This window comes from Canis lupus, chromosome 4 (genome assembly GCF_003254725.2).
Source record: "Canis lupus dingo isolate Sandy chromosome 4, ASM325472v2, whole genome shotgun sequence".
NCBI lineage: Eukaryota > Metazoa > Chordata > Mammalia > Carnivora > Canidae > Canis > Canis lupus.
The window spans coordinates 49299368-49325947 of record NC_064246.1 but is presented as its reverse complement, the minus strand read 5'-3'; the positions used below and the strand labels follow the sequence as shown (position 1 = coordinate 49325947).

Genomic DNA, 26580 nt, shown 5'->3' with positions numbered 1-26580 from the left:
TATATTCTTCAACCTTCAAGTAGTTTGTGTCTTTATATTTTCACTGGGGATGGGAACAGAAAAGGGAGTAAATCCTGGGGAGTATGGGATTTTTTCACGTCTTTTAATTCTATCAATGTTTTCTCTCTTCATTCAAATTGAAAATTCACCAAATCTGTTTCCCTACAGGATGCTTTACAGAGAAACAGCCGTTCCCCCCAACCCCCGCCCCACACTGTCTGCCCCTCCTCCCCCTACAGTGTAATCATGATTTGTAAGACTGCATGATTTTATTAAGGATTCTTGGCAGATCTAATGATACAAGCCTTCTGTCAATGGTGATATAGTTTACCAGCTTGTTAGGGCATCTCTTGTCCCCCATGAAAGTCAGTCCTTCCATGCTTGTGTGTGCAGTAAGGAGTTTAAAAGCACTGGGAAGACACCACGCATGTGTTAATTTGTGCTGCAGCAGCAAGCATCACTTCCACTTTGACCTCATAGTTAATCTGCGTGATAGTTAATCGTGCAGAGACACTTTGATTTTTAAAATTTCTTTTAAACACACACACACACACACACAGCCCTAGTCCTGCCTTCCTCTTCTAGAAGAAAAAAAATCAAAACAGAACAAACAAATAAACAGACCTAAAATGAAGGACCAGTAGGAGTATGTGTGAGTGTGAGGGACATGAGTATGTGTAGAGTGTGCGCGCATCTCTTTCCCTTATTTGTCTTGGTGTGCGTCTCTCCCTGTACCCTCCCCCTGCCTCAAATACATTATTCCCCCAGACTTGGAAGCCGCTCCCAGAGCTGACGCTTTGATGGTATCTGCAAGCGTTTGTGCTGATCTTATTTCTGCCCCCTGAATATTAATTCCAGAGCTGGTGGCAACACAGCTCTCCAGTGACCGGACCTACTAGAGGCAGGTGGGGGGAGCCACCATCAGATCATAAGCATAATAATAATACAAAGGGGAGGGATTCTTCTGCAACCGAGAGACTAGAGGCAGAGGAGGAAAAAAAAAGATGAGTTCGACAAATATATGGAGCACAGGAAGCTCAGAATACTCGACTCCTGTATTTTCACAGAAAATGACGACGGTGTGGATTCTGCTCCTGCTATCGCTCTATCCCGGGTAAGATGTGCTGTTTTCAGCGTTGTTTTGTTCCGGAGAGGTGGGGGAGGGGGTAAGGATGTGGAACTAGGGAGACCACCCAGATTTTAAACACTATTCTAGGATATGGGGATATAATTTAGGGGACTGTGAAAATATAGGGCAGAAAAGAGAGGGAGGAAAGAGGAAGGTCACTTTCGTTTATTTATTAATTTATTGGATTTTATTTGTTTTGTTTTAGAGTTGAAAAGCTAACGTCATAAAGACTTTGTGTTTGGGGATTAGCATTTTGATAATACTGCAATTTGATGTCGAGGTGGGCTGTGCTGGTACTTGCTGGGATTTGAGGCCATGTTGGAGGCGTTTGGGTGGGGGTCTGGAGGAGAAAACTGCAAATGGGATCCTGGCAAACACATAGGAGATTTGTGTGCATATGTGTGTGTATGTGGAGGAGGGGTTCTGTTTCTGTACAGCAAAGTATTGCTTGTTTCTGCACCTGGGCATTCTCTATTGAGCCCCATTGACCCGGCAGCAGATTCCCTGATGGGCAAACATGGTTCAGCACCAGGGACAGCAGTCCTGGTTAGGGCCGAAAGGAAAGCTTATCTAGCCCCATAGGATATCTAATTCTACACAGGACATCCTTATAGTACAGACCAAAGGCCAACGGAGTCAAGGAGCACTAATGACCTCTGGGAGCCCTATTACGATTTTCCTACCCCCTCCTTGAAGATGGGAGGGGGCTTGGGGTAGAGAATGTAGCTGATGATGCATAGAGGATATATGACTAGAAAAGAGTTGGTCTTACTGCAATATTGAAAAATAAGCTGAACCAGGTGAATGTTAAGCAAAATTGTGAAGTTATGCATCGATGTCTCAAAGCCTTGCTGCACTAAATGGAAAACATGGGGGGAATGAATTCCCCAAAACCCTGAGCTAGTGTGTGCTCTGAAGTGTTTTGCACCTAAATTTTCTTGAACTTCATTGCACCAAAAGTATCAGGGGAATATTCCTCCCCACTTACAGTTTATTATCTACACACCTAAACAGCCAATGGTACCACGCACATACATTCCCTCAGGATATCCAGCCAGGACCAAAGGCAAGTTAGTGGTTGACTACATTTCTTGCTTTCTTCTATACTGTCATTTTGAAATAAAGCTCTATAAGAATTAGTCTCATAACCCCCACTCCTCAAAAGAAAAAAAAAAGAAGAGAAAAACAATAGCTATAGATGAAATCAAACCATTGCCCTAAGGTTTTCATGGGAGTTGACACTCTTATGTAGTATTGTAACAAAAGGAAATAAAAAGGATTAGGGGTTTAACTATTATTTTATTTTAAAAATTCTAGTTAACTTCTCTGGTCCTCCATTCCCTAGGGTTGGTAATGGGAGATGCAGATTTTTGATTAAGAAGAGACCCAGGAAAACAAGTGTGAAAGCTTTTTTTTTTGAAGTTTCTAAGCAGAGATAGGGTCTGCTTAATTATTTCAGCACTTTTTATATCTTTCTCCTTTACTTTAAGATAGAATGTATTTTCATTAAGAGTATGAAATTAAGTAGGTTTCTTAGAAGTGGAGACAGGCTTTTATTGGAAATGTTTCATGTGCAATACATTTGAGTGGGATCTTGGAAAAACATTTTTTTAATTTAAAATTCACACATATTTTTCTGTTTAACATGTGTAGCTCTTAATTTGTTTCAGAAGTTAGTTGACAGTTGCTTATGGGTAGAAAATAATTCTCATATTCTTAGCATTTATGAAACCTGTGGATTGAAATCTAGACAGGACATAGGGAAATAGACATGAGTAGAAAGGAAAGACCTATCTTAGTAAACAATTTTTGAACTAAATGGATGAATACATTATTATTTATTTCTAATGGCCTTATTTTAATGGAAAGATATGTAGTTTTATTATTATTCATAATAGTATCATGTTTAAGATGTCTTTCTGTTCCCACAGCTTGAACTTTTTTTTCCCAATATTATATAAAAAGTAAAGCTTAGTGATACATTTTATGTTTCAATTCTTTGCATAATAGCCTAGATGAGCTTTGTAAATAGCTCTGAATAATGGAACTATGTGTCATGTAGACTCTCCAGTAGGATTTTCACATTTTCTCAGAAATGAGACAGAATGGAGTCATTGCAATTTAGTGCAGAGAATGTGATCAGAGTTTCAGTTTGCTGCAATCCCATAAAAAAAAAAAAAAAGCCATTAGAGTGGCTGAATAGGGCTGAATGGAAATAGAAGCTTTGAGGTCTAAAGCTGATTCTAAAGAAGGACATCTGGGAATATGTGGGATCCTAGGAATCAATTTAAAGGAGGCATTTTGGGTAAATAGTGGAAAGTTGAAGAGGAACTAAAGAAACAGATTTCATTGACTTTTTCATTTACATAACTGCAGAGTAAGTTTCTTTCCTTTATTAAATTGATTAAATTTATTGTTTTTATACAAGAATAAAATGAGGAAGGATATAAAGCATTGAGATGAGGATGTTACTAGCTAATACCTCTTCTTATATGTGAAATATTAATTTCTGAACCTCAAAGTTATATAAACTGTCCTGTATCTTGTATATAGTACTATCAAAAGAGTCACATAGAAAACTTGCTAAAATGGAGATTACTGAACCATACACTGAAAGATTCTGAATCATTATGTCTGAGTTGGAATTCAGGAACATACTCTAGACTACACATTGAAGAAAAGTGTTACTTACTTTGCTGATTTCCAAAAGTTTATTTATCACCATATTTAATATTTACAAGTGCATTGATTATTGCTAATTCATTATTCAACTGAGCATGAGTCGATTTCACATACAGAATTTTTTTTAAATCATTGGGTATATTATACAAACCACAAAGAATAAGGAATACTTACTTATAAAGAATTTTAATAAACCCAACTCATGTATAAGGAAATATTGGCTGAAAAATAAATATGCATAGATGTATGAACGTGTGTAATTATATTCATAACTACATACACCCCATGCACAACTGTTCTACATATAGGTTTTAAAACAAATTTCACAATTTTATAAACTCTTTCAATGTAACTACATCCCATCTCAGAGTAAAAATACCTTAACAAGAAGAATTAGAGATAAAACAGAAAAATTTTTAGAATAAACAGGAATTAAGTGTTAAAAGTAAATATACTTTTATTTCTATTAGAATAAGATTTTTATAACATAAGAATTTTTTTTCAAGGACAGATTGGAGATTTATTTGACTTTTTGATACTCAGTCTAACCCTTACTTTGAAGTGCTAGCACTGAATTTTAAAAAAGAAATTTGAGTTAAAGATTTCTAAATATTTTCTTATCTGTTGCCTCAACAGAAATGCTTCAGGAGACTTTTCTTGTGAGCTGCTAAAGTTTTTTTTATCCCATAACCAATTTTTTTCATAGTTTTAACTTTAACAGGCTATGATCCCACATGTAGAGGGGATATTGTGATTCAATATCACAATAATTAACAGAATTAATCTCTACATACAACTTTACTCTAAATTATTTCCTCAGCATACTTAATTGTTTAGTTGTAGATACAGCATTTCAAATAATCTAGCCTGAGACAAACATCTACCTGGAAAAAAAAAAGAAGAAAAGAAATATTGTCACCCAGTATTTCTCAGACTCCAGCTGCCCACCATCCTCTAGATAAAACATTTAGATTATAGGCAGGAATTTAAGAATTGGCTTTTAATTAAAAAGTTATATAAATGTCTCTTTGGATATCTTAGACTTCATTTAGAATAATCTCAAAATAATTGAATTACAGAATATTTAGTCATAGACATCTCCATTCTACACACTTGAAAATTTTCTATGTCAAGAATTTTTCGAATTGAAATTAAGTCTAACTTTGAAGACTTTATCTTTGTTGTAAATATAATAGTAGGGGCTATGGCTTCTTGTCATTGTCACAATTTCCTAGCCATTCCAAGACAGAATTTTCACAGTTTAAATACACATACTTGTGGCTAAAGGGTAACAGATACATATTTTTGTCTCACTACATAGACTGGTTCTACAACCAAACTTGAGTTCATGGCAGGATTTCAATTATTATAAAGGATCTTTGCTTAAAAAGCATTCTTGTTTTCCCCACTATTATGTTATTTGGTATTCATATGGTTTTCCTTATTAATGGGTGGAAAGTGTAATATCAGCACTACATATTTAGCGTTTACACGGCACTTTATCTATAGAGTTATACAATGATTTTTATAATGATATAGAATTATTACCATATTTTTTGCACTCTTATCATAATACTATAAGGATTAATATGGTTGGGAGTTAAATTTTATTTTTACTCTAAGCCACTAATGTATAACTTAAGGCTTTTTATTTTCTTTTAAAGGATATTTATTCTCTAGAATATGGGAGAAATGAATAGCAAATAACCCTCCCAGTAAAGTCAACTGGAGAGGCCTTTTATATTTCAAAACAATCCAAGTATTTTCTTACCTTTGGAAAGAAAAAGGCTGGTTATACTTGTGTAATTTGGATTATTGCCCTAGGAATGTGACTAGAGAAGTCTTAATCCTGCTCTCAACTAATATGCAAGGACACTTGAACTAGTGCTTTAATTTCTCCATATCTATTCCCTACGGTTATGGGAAAGAAAATACTATCTTCCTTATCAAACTCATGAGACTAGAGAGAGAATAAGAATGTGCATACAAATATTCTCAGATAAAAATGAGGCTCCAATTTCTGGTTATAACTTCATATTCCTCTAAAATTAATGCTTATGCACTTTGATATTTTCATACCAAAGTTAATCAAGCAGTTGCTTATATGATTGAGGTGATCAAAAATGTCAACTGTAAATATTTACATATTGCAAATAGGAGCACCTGGGTAGCTCATTTGGTTAAGCCTCAAACTCTCAATTTTGGCTCAGGTCTTTATCTCAGTATCATGAGACTGAACCCCATGTAGGGCTCCATGCTCAGTGCAGAGTTCATCCCTCTCTCCCATTGCACCCCTACCCCAACTCCTGCTTGGCTATGTGTGTGCATGCCCTCACTCTCTAAAATAAATAAATAAAATATTATTTATTTTTTAAAATTTATTTTATTGTTTTAAAGTATTTTTGTAATTTTTATTTATTTATGATAGTCACAGAGAGAGAGAGAGGCAGAGACAGAAGCAGGCTCCATGCACTGGGAGCCCGATGTGGGATTCAATCCCAGGTCCCCAGGATCGCGCCCTGGGCCAAAGGCAGGCGCTAAACTGCTGTGCCACCCAGGGTTCCCTGTTTTAAAGGTTTTATTTATTTATGAGAGAGACAGAGACAGAGACAGAGGGAAAGGGAAAAGCAGGCTCCATGCAGGGAGCCTGATATGGAACTCGATCCAGGGACCGGGGGATCATGCCCTGAGCTGAAGGCAGATGCTCAGCTGCTAAGCCACCCAGGCATCACAATAAAATCTTAAAAAAAAAAAAATATATATATATATATATATATGTACCGAAGATAGAGATATCCAGATATCAAAGCAATAATATTATTTCTACTTTAATATAGTTGCTTTGATTTCATCTTTCATTTTTTCTAAGGATTTTTGTAGATCTTTAATTTCATGTCTTTTATTGATGATGCTTAAAATCTGCCTGAATTTCCCAATAATGTATTTATTGATCATGGTACACGTAGGTAGATATAGTTTAGAAATGATATTTTTCTCCAAACCTCATCTGTTGATCTCTTTTCCCTATACCTGGAAAATATCTAAAGTAAATCATGTAAATTTTCTTTTTTTTTTTTCTTTAAGATTTTATTTATTTATTCATGAGTGACAGAGAGAGAGACAGAGACAGGCAGAAGGAGAGGCAAGCTCCCCGCAGGAAGCCTGATATAGGACTGGATCCCAGGACCCTGGGATCACTACCTGAGTCAAAGGCAGATGCTCAACTACTGAGCCACCCAGGTGCCCCAATCTTCTAAGTTTTCTATTTTAGAGTTTAAAATAATCTCATTTTAGGTATTAAACTCTCATCTAAATTCATCTTTCAATCTCCCATTGGGTTTTGCTTTGTTTTTTCTTCTATTCTCTGATCAGGCTTGACCTGAGATTCTTTTAGTCTGACACTTTTTTTTTTGTTAGGCTTTTCTTTCTCTCTTATTATGCTGCTCTTGACTTTTTTTGTGAGATCGGAGTGAAGAGAAAGAAGATAATTAAAGGACCAGAAAATTCTTTTTTTTTTAAGATTTTTTAAAAATTTATTCATGAGAAACACAGAAAGAGAGAGAGGGGCAGAGACACAGGCAGAGGGAGAAGCAGGCTCCATGCAGGGAGCCCGATGTGGGACTCAATCCCAGGTCTCCAGGATCACGCCCAGGCCCAAGGTGGCACCAAACCGCTGAGCCACCCAGACTGCCCGGACCAGAAAATTCTTAAGTTGTGTTATCTGTGTAACAAATATGTAAATGCTGAGTTACTCTTTCATTGGGGGGTTGGATGGTTTCTCTGAAGATAATCTTCTTTCTCTTTTACACTTTTGGGGAACTCCAGCATTGCAATATTCCCTGACATGCGTTATGCTATATGATGGCTGATGTCAGATGATACCCCTTCAGTTCCACGCCAAAATACATCTACTCAGATCTTCTCCTAGAATTATATCACCAAATAGATAACTTTAAAAATGATTCCAACATGACTGTTTTTTGACATCCATCTAGTTTAGAGGAGGGAAGGAAGGAAAGATGGAAGAATGAATGGACTGACGGATGGACTCAGCAAAACTGCCTGTTAGATTCTGGAAGTGAAGGTCTTTCTCATTCAGATTCACACTTGGGGTTATTCAAACTAGCCTATTTACCTTTATACATTTTCAGGAAAGAATCAGGCTATAGTCTTCATTTGGACTGCTCAGATTATAGAGAATACAGACCAAATTTACCTAAGAGTTTTCTGTCTACTTTGTGTTCATAGAGCACCAAGAAGCAGTTATACAAGTTTTCTATTTGGGGTAGAGATAGTAATTGTCCTTGTTAGTTTTCCATCATGGTAGACATCTATGAGTGGATTTCTTGACTTCCTTTTTTTTAAGATTATATTTATTTGAGAGAGAGAGAAAGAGATAGTAAGAGAGAACATAACCAGGGAGGAGAGGGAGAAACAGGCTCCCCAGTGAGCAAGGAGCCCGATGTGGAGCTAGATCCCAGGACCCCTGGCATCATCATCTGAGCATAAGGCTGATGCTTAACTGACTGAGCCACTCAGGTGCCCTGACTTTTTTAATTGCCTTAAGCTAGAGGTGGTGCAAATATCTCCATGAGAGGAAGAGAATAGGAAATTGCACAGCTCTTTCTACTTGTAGGCCAATAACCTTTTCTACAAGAATGCCTTTCTCATTGAATCCTTAAACTTCTATTATGTGGCTACATGGTGGGTGAAATAAAAGGAACCCATGACTGGTTTTTAGCTTTCTCTAAAAAGTTCTGCATCTTCTTGGTAGCCTTCTACATTTATATTAAGTGAGAGTCTAACAATCCTCACCTATTTCTTCCCTGTGGTGAGACATTGGCCATAACAACAGGGATAGTATATTCAATATAATGTATTTCTCCCAGATATCCACTGGCTAATTCATCTACTTTAAGTCTTTGCTCAAATATTATCTTCCCAAAGAGTGAGATATTACTCATTATTCAGTGTAATATTGCAAACAACACTCAACTTTGTACTCACAGTTCCACTTTTTCTCATCTATGCTTTATTCTTCCTTATACTTTGAGCCTTCAGTAATTAAGTAGATAATTTTATACTCTGTTGCTTATTGGTTTATCATTGTTACTTTTTATTTTGTTTCCCTCAGTAGAAGACAGAACTGATAAAAGCAGAGACACTGTTTTGTCTATTTATATAACCTAGGTTTTTAGAGAAGTGTTTTGCCTCTAAAATGTGCTTAATTATTATTTTTAATTAAATAATGTAAATTGCATTTTATTTTCTCTGAAATTTGTTTTCTTTTAAAAAAGGAAGAAAGAGGGATCCCTGGGTGGCACAGCGGTTTGGCGCCTGCCTTTGGCCCAGGGCGCGATTCTGGAGACCCGGGATCGAATCCCTCGTCGGGCTCCCGGTGCATGGAGCCTGCTTCTCCCTCTGCCTATGTCTCTGCCTCTCTCTCTCTCTCTCTCTCTGTGACTGTCATGAATAAATAAATAAAATCTTAAAAAAAAAAAAAAAAAGACTGTAAGCTATGGAGCCACACTTGACCAAAATTTAAATTCCTATTCCTATCTATTACTTGCTGGCCCTCAGTCACCTTCATATAGACCTAGTCTCTTCATATTAAAAAAAAAAAAGAAAATAACAATTCTTCATAAGTTTGAGTAGTAATTGATATGATACATGATAAGGGCTTGATACACGGTAGCATCCCTTATATGTTGTATTTGTTGTTATTATTTTTATTAATACTATAGAGTCATTATTTCCTGAGGATATTCCTAGAAGCAGAAATATCTTCTCTACCTTTGTAAAATGAAAATTTTGGGACAGTGCAGGAGAGACTTTCTCAATACAAATTCTCTAATTTGTCAGTCTCCTATCTTAAGGTGTGTAAGAGAAGAAAATAGGGGAGAGGTCTCTGTTTGTAGAATGCCTATAACAATCATTCATTTTAGATCATTACTGTAAACTTAATATTTCTAACATATGTAGATTAGATCTCTGTATAATAAAATATATGCTGACACATAGAACTTCTTAAAGACAGCTTCCTTAATGATATGCAAAGAAGGATCTTTTTCCAGAGATAGTGTGAAACCACTGTCTGAGTTTCTGAGCAAAATTACCCAACCTATTATTCAGAACAAAGCCATATTGTTACTCTTGATGGCAACATCTGTATTAAATCTGAAATGGAAGCAATAGGTTGAATCTGGAGAGTAATGAGGAAGGGAATAATCCAAGCTAATACTTTACTATTGAAGGTCATGACTAACTTCATTTTTCTTTGAGCCTAATAGATCTGATGATAGAATTAAACTCGACATCATCTGTCACCTAGGTTACTAAATCAGTCACCTACAGTACCTTTCTGATGCCAGTTTTGCTGTCTTATTAATTTACCACACAGCAGAGAGACATTTCACCTGTCAAATATTTTCTTAAATACATAACTGAAATGTAATAAATTGTTCAGAATTTAAATGTACAGTTAGATGATTTTTTAAGTATAACCACCACTCCTATATACATATGCATAAACACACACACTGGTTTTCAATATATATTAGTTTCCATCACACCTTTCTTGTGCCCCTTTCCAATTAACTACCTCTACTCTGTTTCCTCCCTTCTCCTGATAGTCTCTCTTGTGATTTTTTTCCTCACCACAGACTATTTTTCTATTGTTCTAGAACTTTATATTGATGAAATCAACAGTTTGTGCCTAGCTCCTTTTACTAAGCATATTGTTTTTGATACACATGTTGGATATATCATGACTTCCTTTTATTGTTAGGAATGCCATGGTATGAATTACAGCATGTTTACCCATTCTCTTCTTGATGCATTTAGTTTGAGGCAATTTGGACAAAGCTGGCATGAACATTACTGTACAGATGTTGCTTTGGACTTATCATTTTTTTGGTTGGAATGCTGGAACATAGAATTAATTTATTTTTATATTATAAGAAATTATCAGAACAGTTTTCTAATATGTGATAGTTCAAGTTGCTGCAAATCCTTACAACTTTAGGTGTGATCTGCCTTTGCATTAGTTATCTATTTCTGTATATCCAAAACATCAAAAAAATGCCAAAGAATAAAAACCAACAAATCCCCCATGTTTGGTAAGCCTCACAAGGTTCCCAAGAACAGGAATCCAGGAGTAACTTAGCTAGATGATTCTGGTTCAGGAAGTTGCAATGAAGTTGAATGAAGTTCAATCAAGTTGTTGAACAGGGCCCTAGTTCCCTAAAGGTGCTGGACAAACCATTCCCAAGCTCACTACTATATTGGCAGGAAGCTCCATTTTCTTCACTGGCCGTCTCTCTGTGGTGATGGAGAGGTGGAGTGGAAAAAGAGATAAAAGAGAAGGAGAGAGAGAACACCCAAGATAGAAGCCACAGACTTTTGTAATATAATATTATAATTATGTACCATCACTATTGCCATATGGCATTAGTAACACAGAACAATCCTGATACTAGTGGGAAAGGTTTAGGTAAAGGTGTGAATACTAGGAAGATATGAATCACTGGGGACACTGCAGAGGCTGGTAAATAAAGTCTTTTGGATTTAAACCATAATAGTGGGAGTAAAGTTGTACCGATTCAGGTTTTTTGGTGTTTTTGTTCTGTTGGGGTTTTTTGAAAGGGAGAAAGGGGAATAGAGAACTTGAGTGCAAACAGGTGGGGGAGGGTCAGAGTGAGTGGGATAGAGAATCTTAACTACCTTCCATGCCTAGTGCAGAGCTGATGTGGGGCTCGATCTCACAACCCCGAGATCATGACCTGATCTAAAATCAAGAGTAGGATACCTAACCAACTAAATCACCCAAGGAGCCCCTCAGGTTTTTTTGTTTTGTTTTGTTTTGATTGATTTTATTACTGATTTGTAGGAGTACTTTATGAATTTTAGATAAAAACCCTTTGTCAGATATATGTAGTAAAAATATTTTTCCATTCTTAAGGTTTTTTATTTTCTACTTTTTAAAAGATTTATTTATTTACTTGAGTGGGGGAGGGCCAGAAGGAGAGGGTGAAAATCTCAAGGGACTCCCACTTAGCACAGAGCCTGATATGGCACTCCATCCCATGACCCTGAGATCATGACCTGAGCTGAAATCAGAGACTGACACTCAACCAACTGTGCCACCTAGGTGCCCCTATTATTTACTAATTTATTTAGTCGAGCAAAATGTTTAAAGTACAATTTGTCATTGCTTCTATTATGGTCAGTGTTTTTTCTGTCCTAAGATATTTGCCTCCTCCAAGTTTGTAGAAATATTTTCATATTTTTTCTAGAGGTTCTGTAGTTATAACGTTCCCTTTTAGCTCTAATATCCATCTTAATATGTTATTATTTTCATTTAATACATTGGAGAATGAAATCCATTCCCCCCAACAATTACCCAATCATTTTAACCCAATTTTTTGAGGAGTTTTCCTTTTCTTATTGACATTCTTTTAAGGTTTTTTTTTTTTTTTTTTTTTTTTTTTTTTTTATGATAGTCACAGAGAGAGAGAGGCAGAGACACAGGCAGAAGGAGAAGCAGGCTCCATGCACCGGGAGCCCGATGTGGGATTTGATCCCGGGTCTCCAGGATCGCGCCCTGGGCCAAAGGCAGGCGCCAAACTGCTGTGCCACCCAGGGATCCCCTTATTGACATTCTTTTAAACTTTGTCAAAATGTTATTAGCATGTATGTCTAGGTCTATTTCTGATATCTGTTTCATTACATTGATCTACTAGATTATTTGTATGTCAGTACTCTGTGACTTTGATCATTGCAGCCATTCAGTAAATCTTGAAACCAGGCAATGAATATGAAACACAACCATCAGTGTTGTTCTTTTGCAAAAGCTGGTTTGACCATTTTGCATCTTTTATGTCATTATATATTCTTAGTAAATATGTCAACTTATACAAAAACAAACAAAACAAAACAAAAATGTCCTGCTGTGTCTTCCTTGAAATGGTATTGACTATATAGATCAAATTAGAAATTGACATTTTGACAATGTTAAGTCTTCTAATCCATGGACATGGTTTATCTTTCAATATGTTTAGATTTTCTTAAATTCTTCTCACTAATTTATTGTATATTTCAATGTAGGCACTTTGCACATTTTTCTTAAGGTTATTAAGTATTTTATGTCTTATTTCAAATTATATACTTTAAATTATTTTCTAAATGTTTATTATACAGAAAAACAATTTATTTTGTATATTACTTTACATTCTGTGATATTTGTTCTAGAACTTACTCTGATAGTTCTCATAGATCCCTTATGATTTTTTATATACAATATTGTTATCTGCAAATAAAGGTAGTTTCATTTCAGAATGACTTTCTAAAATACAAATTGGTTGTTATATTGCCATCTTAAATATTTGTAATAACTCCTCTTCTACCATAAGATCCAGTTGTCTTAACTAGACTTGTAAGTAATATACTATATATTTATTATGCAAAATGGTGAAAGAGGGTATAATTAATAATTGTGTCAGGATCACAGGTGCCAGTTGGAACTTTCCCAGGCAAACTGGGCATGTGATTACCCAATATGGTCCTTCATGATTTGTATCCCTGACAACCTCTCGTGTGTCAGCTCCAATCCTTCATTGGACAAAACTCTACTGTCACACTATATTTTATTAGATTCTTTCAGATGCTAGCTTCATTTTCCTATTTCCTTTAGAGATACTACTTTCAGAGCTTCTTAGCTCTCTTCCATTTTCTTTTGAAAATTTTTAAATTCTTTTTGAAATTCTTTAGTATAGAATTTTCATCAGTGAGATGTTTTAGGATTGAGAGATAATTTTATTATAAATCTTTCTATTTCATGGCTAAAAAGGAACAGTCATAGTGAATGATATTTGACTATTTCAATTATTATATTTGAAAACATGAAAAAATATCCAATAATAAAACCCTACTGAAATGGAAAAGCAAAAGAAAACTTTCCAGTCACACCACATGTCATCTCACCAAAATCTTTTATATAATAAACAGCAAATAAAATCAACTCAGTGCCGTAAAACCCAGGCTATGTTGGTCATCAAATACTCCCTGAAACATGATTTTTTTCAAGTATGCTTGTAGTCAACAGGCCTTTGGCAGAGTTTCCACAGCCCATGATAGGAGCTCCTTTTTGTAGATCTGCTATAATTTCCATATGTAGCTCAATTTCTCTGATGAATGAGTATCGAAGTAAACTTTTTAGAGAATCGCTTAGGGAGAGATTTTCTCATTATTTAGAGTCTGAAGTCCAAGAGAATAAGATTAATCTCCTAAGCACGTGCTGAGTAGATGTTTAAATATCAATGAACTTTATCAGAAAAATGTACATAAAACAGAAGTTTGGACATAGTGGTTACATACTCTGGTTTAGATAATCTGAATGGTGCCCTTCTTAATTCCTCTTTATTTTGGGAATCATAATTTGTTTAGTTCCTAGCTGCTCTGTTCCTGGTAATATGCAGTTGCTGAAAAACATTGAATGAAGCAAACCTAGTCCTTGCTCTTGTGGAAGTTATTTTCTAGAATAAAAATGTGCTTTTAAAAGCAAAACACTAATATGTATACACACACATATACATATATAAACAGGGTTCTTTTTATATTGATTTTTTCACTTATTGCCTCTGATTTAAGGAAACTGTGTAACCAGATATATATTTCACACCCAATCATTATTTAAACTCACAGATCCACGTGAGTCTGTCCATTTTCTCCTTGAAAGAGGCTAACATGAGATGTCATTGCCCGACTCTTCTTGAACTTAAAGTGCTATGTTAAATGTGGAATGAAAATAAATTCAAAGTGGAAAAATTTCTTCCTCCTTGTCTCTTGTCTTCCTGCCATTAATTGAATATTTGTTGCATTCTTTTTTTTTAAGATTTTATTTATTTATTCATGATAGTAACAGAGAGAGAGAGAGAGAGAGGCAGAGACACAGGCAGAGGGAGAAAGGGGCTCCATGCAGGGAGCCCGATGTGGGATTCGATCCCGGGTCTTCAGGATCGCGCCCTGGGCCAAAGGCAGGCGCCAAACCACTGCGCCACCCAGGGATCCCCTATTTGTTGCATTCTTAACACTTGTTTGGCACTATGGGAGTTGGAGATATCTTAATCATCTTAGACCTTTCAGTCTAGGGACAAACAGTAAATGAACTTCAAAGAGAGGTAAAAGTTGAAGAAATAATTGAAAGTGTGGTATATAATTACTTTAGGTAGAATGATCAGTAAAGGCCATTCTGACTAATGGATAATAAATTGAGATTATGTAAATATTAAAAAAAAAATCAACCATGAAAAGATTGAAGGGAAGACTGTTCTCATGATGGGTAACAACAAGTGCAAGGGCCCTGAGCAGAGTAAGAACTTCGTGTGTTTTAGGAGCTAAAAAAAGGCCCAGATGGGATGCTTGGGTGGCTCAGTGGTTGAACGTCTGCCTTTGGCTTGGGGCATGATCCCAGAGGTTGGGATTGAGTCCCACATGGGGCTCCTTGCAGGGAGCCTGCTTCTCCCTCTGCCTATGACTCTGCCTCTCTCTCTCTCTCTCTCTCTCTCTCTCTCTGTGTCTCTCATGAATAAATAGATAAAATCTTTAAAAAAAATTTTTTTAAGTTAAAAATTAAAAAGGCCCAGATGGTTGGAGGACAGTGACCAAGGATCAAAATTCAGGATATAGGATTTGGGAGGCAGAAAGCTGCTTCCTATTCCATGGTCTTGAAGCCTTAGTGGAGAATTTGAATTGTAATCCAGATAAGGGGAAATGCCTCATATAAAAATACATCTATTTTTTTCTTAAGGAAGACATGTGCCTCTGTGATTTCGGGAATGGTGAGGGTTGCAATTTACCTACCAATTTTCGGTTGCTTACAATTAACTAAATTTTTTACTTTAAGATTCCTTAGAGTTATATATAATATTGTTCTACATCTTGCTCTAAAATCTTAGTAGGATTAAGAGTTATTCTGTCAGTTATTTGAAGTGTAGTAATTATTTTATGTTATTGTTATGGAATTATTGTACTATATTTAACTAATGTGTTTAAACAGATATGTTTTTATAAAGCTATATGCTTCATATCTAAGAAATGGCAAAGATAGTTTCTTATTTACAAGTTAATATGATTTAGGGGCAGTTATTTGGATGACTGAGTTTTAGATTTTAAAGGATTCTCAGAGAGTATTAACAAAAGTATACTTATTTCCTATCCATAAAATATATTGTTGAACTTAATCTGTGAGCAAGAAAACCATGAAAGGTAATATTCCATCTAAAAGGCTGAAAGAGATCCAAACATCTATGTAGCTAGCAATTTAAAAGGAAACCACAGTACCGTTTCAGTAATAAAATGCCTTTCTCCCCAGGAGATTTTTAAATGTTTAGACTCAATTACCTCATTCTTTAGTATCAGGAAATTTCACAAAAATCTTGTAACAAAGAATATTTGCAAAAGTTCAGTGATTTAAGTTTACAGTACAATAGCTATATGTCTTATTTTTAACATAGAACATCTATTTTAACATAGAACAAAACTGACATTTATTGGTAGACAGTTGTAAGAATTTTAACAAACATAATTTTTTAAATTCCTTATCCCAAATCAGGATACTGAATTGTTCTATCACCCCCTCCCTCAAATAAACCCCTCCTTCATACCCCCCCCTTTGTAGTCACACCTTTTTCCCCTTCCCTTAACTTTTGGCAATAACTGGTCTGTTATTCATTAGTATAGTTTTTATTCTTTTCAAGAGTATTTAAGTAGAATCAGCTAGTTCACTCAATATAGTGCCTTTGAGATCCATCCAAATTATTGATGTGTCAAGCACACAAAAGCAAGTTCAATGTTATTAGCCCTAAATATAAATGTACATTATGATGCCACTATACATTTATCGGAATGGGTAAAATAAAAAAATACTGGCAGGATTAAGTGTTGGTAAGGATGTGGAACAACTGGAACTCTCCATGGCTAGTAGGAATAAAAATGAGGAAAAACTTGCAATTTTGTGTAAGGCTAAAGGTACTCCTGCATACATACTACTCAGTAATCTCATTCCTATTTGCATTGGAGAATTGAATATCTTATGGAATAATAACTTTTAAAAATTGATTATCTAGATATTTTTTTTCCTGGAATGCTTACACAAAATGATCATATTAAGTTTTTCCAGATAGAAGTTTTTTTTTTTTTTTTTTTTTTTGGCCTGAGATTGTACTCTTAATTGAATTAGTCAGGATCTTTACATCAGTAGTGTTACCACTGAAATAGTAGTCAGTAATGCAATTTGCTTTGACACCGTGGTGATTAGGTACCTGAGGATACTGGAAAGAATGGAAAGAATACTGATATGGAACTTGTAGGAAGAAGCATGGATTCTGTGGGAGCCTTTTTTTTGTAATTTATGCACTAAACTTGCAGTTTCTTGAAAAAAACTAATAATACATTTCCTAGAAAAGGCAGTTAAGTGACCTTGTTACTACATTAAGGCACTCTACATGATATGAATTCCTTATCACTTAAAACTTTTAGCCTTATTGCATGATACAGGATCTAAGTTTCTAAATATATAAATGATACAGACTGTTTATTTTCTATGAAATTTTTAATTTACCTATGAGATGGCATAATGTTTTAAAATGTGCTTAAATTGGGATGGAGTTAGGATGACTTCAAAGTCCACTGGGACTATTACTACTACTACTTCTTCTTCTTTTACATTTTTCCAGGATTCTAAGCACAGAAGTAATTTTGGACTTTCTAAAATACATCAATAGAGTGCTTATTTATGCTCATTTTCAATATAGAATTTTTTTTGTTAACGTCTACCGTACTCTCATAAGCAAAGAGTACTGAAGATAGTGTTTAGTTCATGGAAGATGGCTTGTGAATAAAAACAAATGAATAAACACAGTTCTGTGATTTGGAGAATTTACAATTCCTAATTATGTAAATTGACATTATATTGAGATACACATAGTAGGGGTAGGGAAACTGAGGAGGAAAAAAGCTGAAGGATGAGACAAAACTTGATTAAATTTTTAAAGTGATTAATAAAACTTTGATTTTGAAAAAATGTTTTAGGCAGGAAAAACCAAATAATGAAAATATTAGGAGTAGTCTGGAAGTAGTCATGACCACAGAGACAGATTTGGAATTTGTATTGACTTGAACTTAAAGACTATAGTGCAATTTTAGAAAATAAAGAAACAAGAGAATATTTCCAGAATCATGATCGCTCAGATGTATGTATAAATGTTGGTAAAATTCCACATGAAAGTGAAAATTCAATCAGCCACCTCACCTGAATAAATTAGCTCTATTTTTCCAAAACTTTCGAATATTAAAACAAAATTGAAATATCTCATTTTCTGCTCCCATAGAAAGGCTCCAAAGATAATGAGTTTTTAATATATTTGAATAAACATCTAAATATATGCAGATATTGCATACAATAGAATCAGCGTTCATTTTTGTACACTGGTTTTCAGTGACATTTTAACTATCCTAAATCTGGAACAGTTTAACCTTTGGGAGAAAATACACAAAAGTTCTCCTATCCACACATGTGCCCTTGAAAATATGAGAACAATTTTTCATGCTTGTATGTGTGACCTTTTATTTTACTAGAAGAGAGATCAAAGTTGTATTAGTTCTTCAAAATGTTTTATGTTCTACAGAAAACTATCCTCCTTACTATACAAACTGAGATTTCATAGTTAAATGCAGAGGCACACCTTCACATCAAGTTGGATGTACTGCAGACAGAGATTAGTCATGGTCTACCATGTGACAATGTTTTTATTATTGCCTTGCCTTGTTAGTTCAGTGTTTCTTGTTTCTAGCTGTTCAGGTATTTGTTTCCTCAAATAGATGAAAGGTGTTTTGATATCAGCATTGAACTTTCTACTTCTTTCCATCTATAACTATGCTGTGCACAAAAGAATCTCAATTAACTGAAGGACCAAGAAATCTAAATTTACAAGGCATTGTTTCCAAAATCCGGCCACCTTCATGATTTTTGCCACATCTAAGTGAAACCTGATCGTTTATTTACTTTAAATTTTTCACAAAACCAGTATCTTTTTAAAGTAATTATTTCATTTAATACATTTAATAATAAGAGTAATAAAATCTGGAAAATAGATTTTAGTTTTCATAATACAAGACAGCTGCAAAGTAAATACAATGAAACCAGTACAATGTTATCACATTTTAATTATATATTATTTTCTACTAGAAGTGCTGAGCTTGTTGTTCTCCTTAGAAAGTAGGTTAGCAAGTTGGAGAATGTGGTTAAAGACAAATTACAAGTAAACGGAGACACTGTCCTTAATATAATTGAATGTGCTGAAAGAAAATTAAACAGAGAAAAAAATTCAAATTATGTGCTTCAATGTCTTAATGCTATTCCTATGTGACACTTAAAACCGTCTTGGTTACCAGAGACAGGTGTTCTAAGTTCCAGGAATCACTGATATGAGATAATTTTAATAGGACATCAATTTTGAGGATGATGCTATTTTGAACACCCAGTGTACAATGAAACACTAGTAAGTGATATTTGACTTGCTTGAGAGCAATCATGAAAGTGATACTTATTTGAGGAAAAGAAAGTCCAAGAACTCTATTATACTCTCTTGCACCAGCTCTTAATTCTGACTGTACCTTAGAATTAGTTGAATACCAATGTCTTGGTCCCATCCTACCTCATTTAACTCAGTATTTGAAGAGGTCAGCATTCAGCACTGGCATTTTTTTAAGCTCTCTATGGCATTATAACATGCAGCAGGGGTAAGAACGACTCATCTTTATAATGTATTGAACATTCAGTATATGCTGGATATTGTGTATTCCTAGTGAATGATAGTCATTAGATAAAGGAAGAAATACAAAATATTTCCTTCTTGGAATATTTCTTGACAGAAAATAAATTACATCCTTCTCTGACACTAGCTTATAGCATACATATTTCTGTGGTTCAAGTTGGTCTTATTTTTCCATAGTCAGAACATAGCAACTCTATGCAAAGTAAGTCCATGTGTGTTTCTAGAATGAGGGAGAACAGTCCTCCAAATTATATTGGCCTACTTTATCACCATGTTGTCACAATCCAGTAATAATACAAGTGAAGTGGCCAAGTTCTCCTACATCATAGAAAAGAATTGTTGCATGAGAACAACACAGCTATGGTCCCACCTCCTTCTAAAAGTAGTGTGCAAGGTGAATTGTCTCAGTATCCAAAGATCATTCAGGTTTGAAGCCATAGCTGCTACTCTATGACAAAGTGTACATGACAAGAAACTAAGAATGTTATTTTTATCACTTAGTAAAAAATCACATAAAAGTGCTTTATATAGAGAGAGATGAATTAGGAATGTGCCAGTTTAATAATCATTGTTATCATTAAACTATTATTATTTATATTATAAGAATTCTTGTATCCATTGACATTTCTTTCCTATCACAATTTAGCATCAATATTTTAATTTCTATTCTAACTAACAGAGACAGTTGGTTTCTGGGGGTTAGAATTGGTTTCTGGGGTTAACCTCGGCTTTGTTCCTTTTTAACTCTCAAAAATATCTTCAGTGTGTGTTACCTGTTTTTTATAGGCTAGGAATTTTAGCATTTAATGAAGAGAGTGATGACAATCATGTGATGGCAGGTTATATAGGCAGTTCATTTTAATATTAGCTATAATTGTTATATATGTATATTTTTAAAGAGTGAGTTTTACCAGGTGAATTTTCACAAACATTAAATTTTTAAAAATAACTCATACTCTCATTGATTCATCCAGATTTTGGAAAGTATTCATTGTATGTCTTGTCAACTGCCAGGCACTTGACGAATTTTCAGAAAATGACACTGTTGGAGACAGAAACATTTCTTGCTCTTAGGAACCTAATGTTCTACTTTTAACACTCACACCTAAACCTGATCTCTGAAATGTTTTGTTTTTGTTGTTGTTGTTGTGAAGTAAAATGTAGAAAAGTACAAAAGACCTAAATATGGTTCAATGAATCATCACAAAATCCACATAATCCCAACCACAACTGGAAATAAAATGTTGCTAGCACCCTAGAAAACACCCTCCCCTCCTTCCTCATTTTCCTCTTCTTTTTCTTCCCCCAAAGAAACCATTATTCTTTCAGCTCTGTGGTTGAATTTTGCCTTTTATTAAATTTCATATAAACATTAGCATAGCGTGTGTGTATGTGTAGCACCTTTTGCTCAAATTTTTATTTTTCAGATTTATTTTGCTGAAGTTAGTAATAGGTCGCCAATTTGTATTGTTGTATAATATTTTATTATATGAATATGCTATATTTTATTACTCCATTGTTCTAGATTATGTTCATACCTGTTTGGATTATGTTTTTGGATTATCTATTACTAATAATGCAACTATGAACATTCTTGTACAAGTCTTAGAGTAGACATGTGCATGTGTGCATGTGTTTCTTTTTAAAATAAATCTAGAGATGAACTTTTTGGGATATAGAACATGGATGATCATCATTAACAGATAATGCCAAAATATGTTCCTTCCAGCAGTGTTTCAGTCCTAGTTGCTCCACATTCTCCCACTTTTTATTTAAGAATGGTTAAAACAAACAACACAAGTTGGTAGGATGGCTAACCTAAGGTAAATGGACTTCAGGGATAACCCTAGACTTCACATTGATGGCTCTTTTCTGTGTACCTCTTAACCCCAATGAGTGTTGTGGTTGCCTTTTCCACATTTCCCCTCCTCACTTTATTAATTATCCCAATTTTTATTGGGTATCTGTGAAGTCCACATTCTTTTTGAGAAGCTGAATCCATCTTAGATATTCATGGTAGGATAGATAATTAGACCAAAATAATTAACATAATCTCATCCTCTAGCCATAGATTTAAATTTCATATGTATGAATTCATATGTATTTGGCTCATGATGCACAGATTAGACTTTCTGAGGACTTTTCTTCTTTTTGAGAGAGAACTTCTGGAAGAGTTTCTCTCTGTTTTCTTAGATGTAAATAAGAAGTCATAGAGGTATAAGGAGTTGTTAGTATCTCTTGACTGCATAGTCAATCCATCTTTGGGTTGAAGCTGACACTGTGGAGGATAGAAGGGTGAGATAGAATGAATCTGAGTTTTTAAATACATAGTTGTGAAGCTATCTAGAGCACCGTGAAGTTCATCGTCTTTAGACTTTATGATTATATATTCCAGTGCCTCCCAATTTAGTTTAAATGTTCTGATACTTGCAATGAAACTTATCTTAGGTAATAAAATCCCACAGACGGTAATCTGATAAGGATCATTGATGATTCTAATAAACAGTCTGCATTTACACATTGGATATATATGTCTAATATTTGACTCAGTCAAATAAACATACTTACCGATAGCTGTTAACTTATTTTTTTAAATATTTCATTTATTTATTCATGACATAGAGAGAGGCAGAGACACAGGCAGAGGGAGAAGCAGGCTCCATGCAGGGAGTCCGACATGGGACTCAATCCCAGGACTCCAGGATCACACCCCGACCTGAAGGCGGCGCTAAACCACTGGGCCACTGGGGCTGCCTGATAGCTGTTAACTTAATATTAAAAAACTGAACTTGGTAAGAGCTAAGGAAGTCCTCATAAGCAGGACAATTCATTATTAAAATTGATACTTGGGGTTTACATCCTTGATGAATGTCTCCCCTTTTTGCATATATACATAAGCAGAGAGCATCTTTCCTAACAGGTTCTGTGAGGTTCCTTACTGGGATGTATAGAATCCCGTAGGCCTCTGTGTGAAAGAATAATTGGTGCCCCAATGTTCTTGTTCACAAACTATCACAGTGTCCCGTAAGAGCTCCTAGTCCTGGACAATACAGAGTGAGGTCCCTTCTTCCCATGATCAGATCATGGGTTCCCTGTGTCCTTTAGGACATATACTCACCTTTCATACCTGCTCTGACATTTTCTACCAAAATCTGCTTTTTGCAGTGGCTGGAAGACATCTTTAAAATGAACTGGTTGATATGTAGGCCTTGCCCCTGCAGTGTGCATTGCTCTCAAAGCCAAGAAGAAGTGTAAGATGATTTATCACATGTGTGAAGTTAAATTGTGAGCTCTATTTTTATTCCTCAGTATGGGGAGATCAAATTATTGATTATCTGCAATAGCAAGCTTATGAAATTGGAATGTTATTAACTTTGTGCCAAAGGTACCATACTTTTATTGAGCTCAGGCAGAAACAAATTTATTGTCCTAAAAGAAAATGAGTGTGAGCAACCATTTATTTTTGGATGATCTTATTTTTTTAGAAATATACAGTAGCAGATTCCTTGGATCCAATTTCTTTTTCAAAGCCTTTTTTAAAGCATAATGATTAAATGTTTTGATTTTGGTAAACTGTAGCGACTATTGGTAAATATCATTGCTTTTCTTCGCTGGCAAAATGGGGATAATTATAGAAATAGCAGCGTTTCAAGGATTAAGTGGGAGAATGCATATGAAGTCCTTTTTAAAAATGTATTTTTTTTAAAGATTTTATTTATTTATTCATGAGAGACACACAGAGAATGGCAGAGACACAGACAGAAGGAGAAGCAGGCTCTACGCAGGGTGCCTGATGTGGGACCCTGGGATCACACCCTGAGCCAAAGGAGACGCTCAACTGCTGAGCCACCCAGGCACCCCTTCACATAAAGTCCTTAAATTTATTCCGAAGACATAATGTATATTGAAAAGCAGCTTTCATAGGTATGATGGTTTACCTGAGGAAAACAAATTAGCAAGAACATTTATTCTTTCCACACATCTTAATTAAGCATGCTGTTGTGGAATTTATAGTCTAGTAATGGAGGCAGACAATAAACAAATCAATACTTAGACATTGTAACAAATGTTATGAAGCAATCAAGGACTGGCTAGAGCATAGGAAGGGTGGGGTGGGTGACAAAGTTAGATAAAACTATTAAGGGATAACATTTATGTGAAGGTAAAGTTTGTGTTGAAAAGTCAGAAGGCAGGGGACCTGGGTGCTCAGTCAGTTAAGCATCTGCCTTAGGCTCAGGTCATGATTCTGAGGTCCTGGGATCAAGCCCCACATAAGCTCCTCCGCCCTCAGTGGGAAGCCTGCTTCTCCCTCTCCTTCTGCCTGCTGCTCCCCTGCTTGTGCCAACCACCACCCCCCTTTCTTTCTCTCTGTCAAATAAATAAATAAAATCTGGAGAAAAAAAGAAAGTAAGAAGGAATAAACCATGCCAACTATTGATTTGGGATGTGAAGACAAGAAAAGACTGTAGGCAGGAAGGACAATACATGCAAACATACTGGAGTTTGGCCAAGTTTCTGGAATTTAACAAACTTGGGCAACATGATGTAAGGAACAACACATTCTTCTGTTACTGATGCTTTTGGACTGAGGATTCTCAACAGATTCTATGGTCTGATGAGAATTTGGGGTAGAAGAGAATCTCTGTAAGAGTAGAAAAAGGAAAGAATAGAGATTTATGTTATATAAACAGTAGAGATTCACAGTAGAGGTGATACTAACAGAACAGAAAGTCAAATGAAGAGGAATTTTTAATAGAAAAAATTAAAAAAACTTTCATTTTACTGACAGATCTCCTGAGAGATTTTTTTGATATATAAAATACCCTGTATTTAAGTCATTGTACATATAAAATAAAACTAAAACTTGTACCAAGAAAAAATGTTACTGAAACTAATGTTATAAAAGAATGACATACTGATTATTTAAAAATAGTTTAAACATGAAAATAAATGATTTTTTGAATTTTTTATTAATTTTAAAAATTCTACTACTTATCTATGTCAGAGAAAGAAAAAAATGTAAATTCTGTCTTTAAGATGCCAAATATCAATGCATTTTAAGATACCCAAAAAGACAAATGTTTTTATATCTTACCTATATGTTTGCTGTTATACTACCCTCGGATAGTGACTAGATTTTTCCTCCTACAAAACTCAGATCTTTATTGAATTTGTGGGAATCCAAAATGCATAGATTAAAATTTAAAATTCCATAAACTGCATGGTTACTTGTCAGAGTCCAACATACAAAATATGTACCAAAATTCAAGTATTTATAATCTTTTATATAATTGAGAGAAACCTCTTACTGATCATCTATCAAATATTTCTTTTGTTTTTCTAAGCCACTTTTTTTCTAAATAAAATCAATTTTTGTTTCTGATTATAAACATGAACTTATTACATGTTGGTAATCATGCATAAGTTCAAATCATGCATAAAACTGGAAACATGAAAATAAAAGTAATCTAATTTACAGCATGGTGACTCAGAAGATCTAAAGTAGGAATAGGAACCTGGGAATATATAGTTTTAAGAGCCCACTGTGTACACACACACACAGACACACACACACACAAACACACACCTTTCCCACTGGTTTAAACACTCTGTGACTGAGATTCTCAAATTTTATTTCATTTTATTAAGATTTTATTTATTTGTTCATGAGAGACACAGAGAGGCAGAGACATTGGCCAAGGGAGAGGCAGGCTCCCTGCAGGGAGCCAGATCCTGGGATCCCTCCCTGAGCTGAAGGCAGACACTCAACCACTAAGCCACCCAGCGGTCCCTGATTCTCAGCTTTTAATATGCATATGGATTGCTTAAAGATTTGTTAAAGATTTTGATTCAGGAATCTCAGTGGGGTCCGAGGTCCTGCATTTCTAGCAATATTCTAGCTTTGCTCATACTGCTGGTCCAACATTCCCAAGCAGATCGCTTTCTAGCATTTTTTTAAAAAGATTTTTATTATTTATTTATTTATTCATGAGAGACAGAGAGAGTCAGAGGGAGAAGCAGGCTCCATGGAGGGAGACCCATATGGGACTCAATCCCAGAACTCCAGGATTACACCCTGAGCGAAGGCAGTTGCACTTAACTGCTGAGCCACCCAGGCATACCATTTCTAGCATTTTTTTTTTTAAGATCTTATTTATTCATTCATGTGAGATAGAGAGAGAGAGAGAGAGAGAGAGACAGGCAGAGGCAGGCCCCACGCAGGGAGCCCGACATGGGACTCGATCCCGGGTCTCCAGGATCACGCCCTGGGCCGAAGGCGGCGCTAAACCGCTGAGCCACCCGGGCTGCCCTGAGCCACCCGGGCTGCCCATTTCTAGCATTTTTAAAAAAGTTTTCAAAGACGACATTTTTAAGAGTACATTGATATTATATTAAATATTTAATATAAAATATTAATATTCTCCTTAATTATAATATATAATATAAAATACAAATATAATTAAATAAATTATAAGTTAATTAAAATAAAACAAAATATTTACAGTAAAAATTAAATGAATAAATTATTAAATTTAATATAAAATCATAAAAAATTTAAGAGTGAATTTTTAGTTCTCTTTTGATAAGATTACTTTTTAAAGTAAAAGGCATAAGAAATATTACTTGTAAAGGCTATTACATTTGGATAGATAACTTTACCTAGAAGTTCAATTTTATGTTTGTGCTTGGCACACTCAACTGTCAAGTCTGTTTTTTTGAGTCATTATCAATCTGTTTCTGCCCAGGCCTTCTTATGGGGTTGACAATGCCACAAATGCCTTGTCTAATGATCAGACATTATTATTCCTAGAGAGCCCACCTATAAATGAGGAGATCTTGACTCCAAAGTTTGAATTCTAAAGAAACAGCTAATGTTGAATGAGAGAGGTTCTTTTTTCTTTTTTTAAGATAAATCTGGAAACAATCCCAGATTAT

General features: G+C 35.0%; 1 protein-coding gene across 3 annotated transcripts in view; it reads left to right on the top strand.

Moving 5' to 3' along the window:
* The first annotated feature begins 573 nt into the window (after window positions 1-573).
* Window positions 574-26580, top strand: part of GABRG2 (gamma-aminobutyric acid type A receptor subunit gamma2) — a 107323-nt gene continuing 81316 nt past the window's right edge. The window contains exon 1 of one of the 3 annotated variants that reach the window (XM_025434768.3): window positions 574-1114. In XM_025434768.3, coding sequence (XP_025290553.1) covers window positions 1005-1114 — 110 coding nt within the window. In that variant the 5' untranslated portion in view covers window positions 574-1004. The remainder of the gene's footprint in view (window positions 1115-26580) is intronic. The other 2 variants (XM_025434767.3, XM_025434766.3) reach the window with 2 other exon arrangements.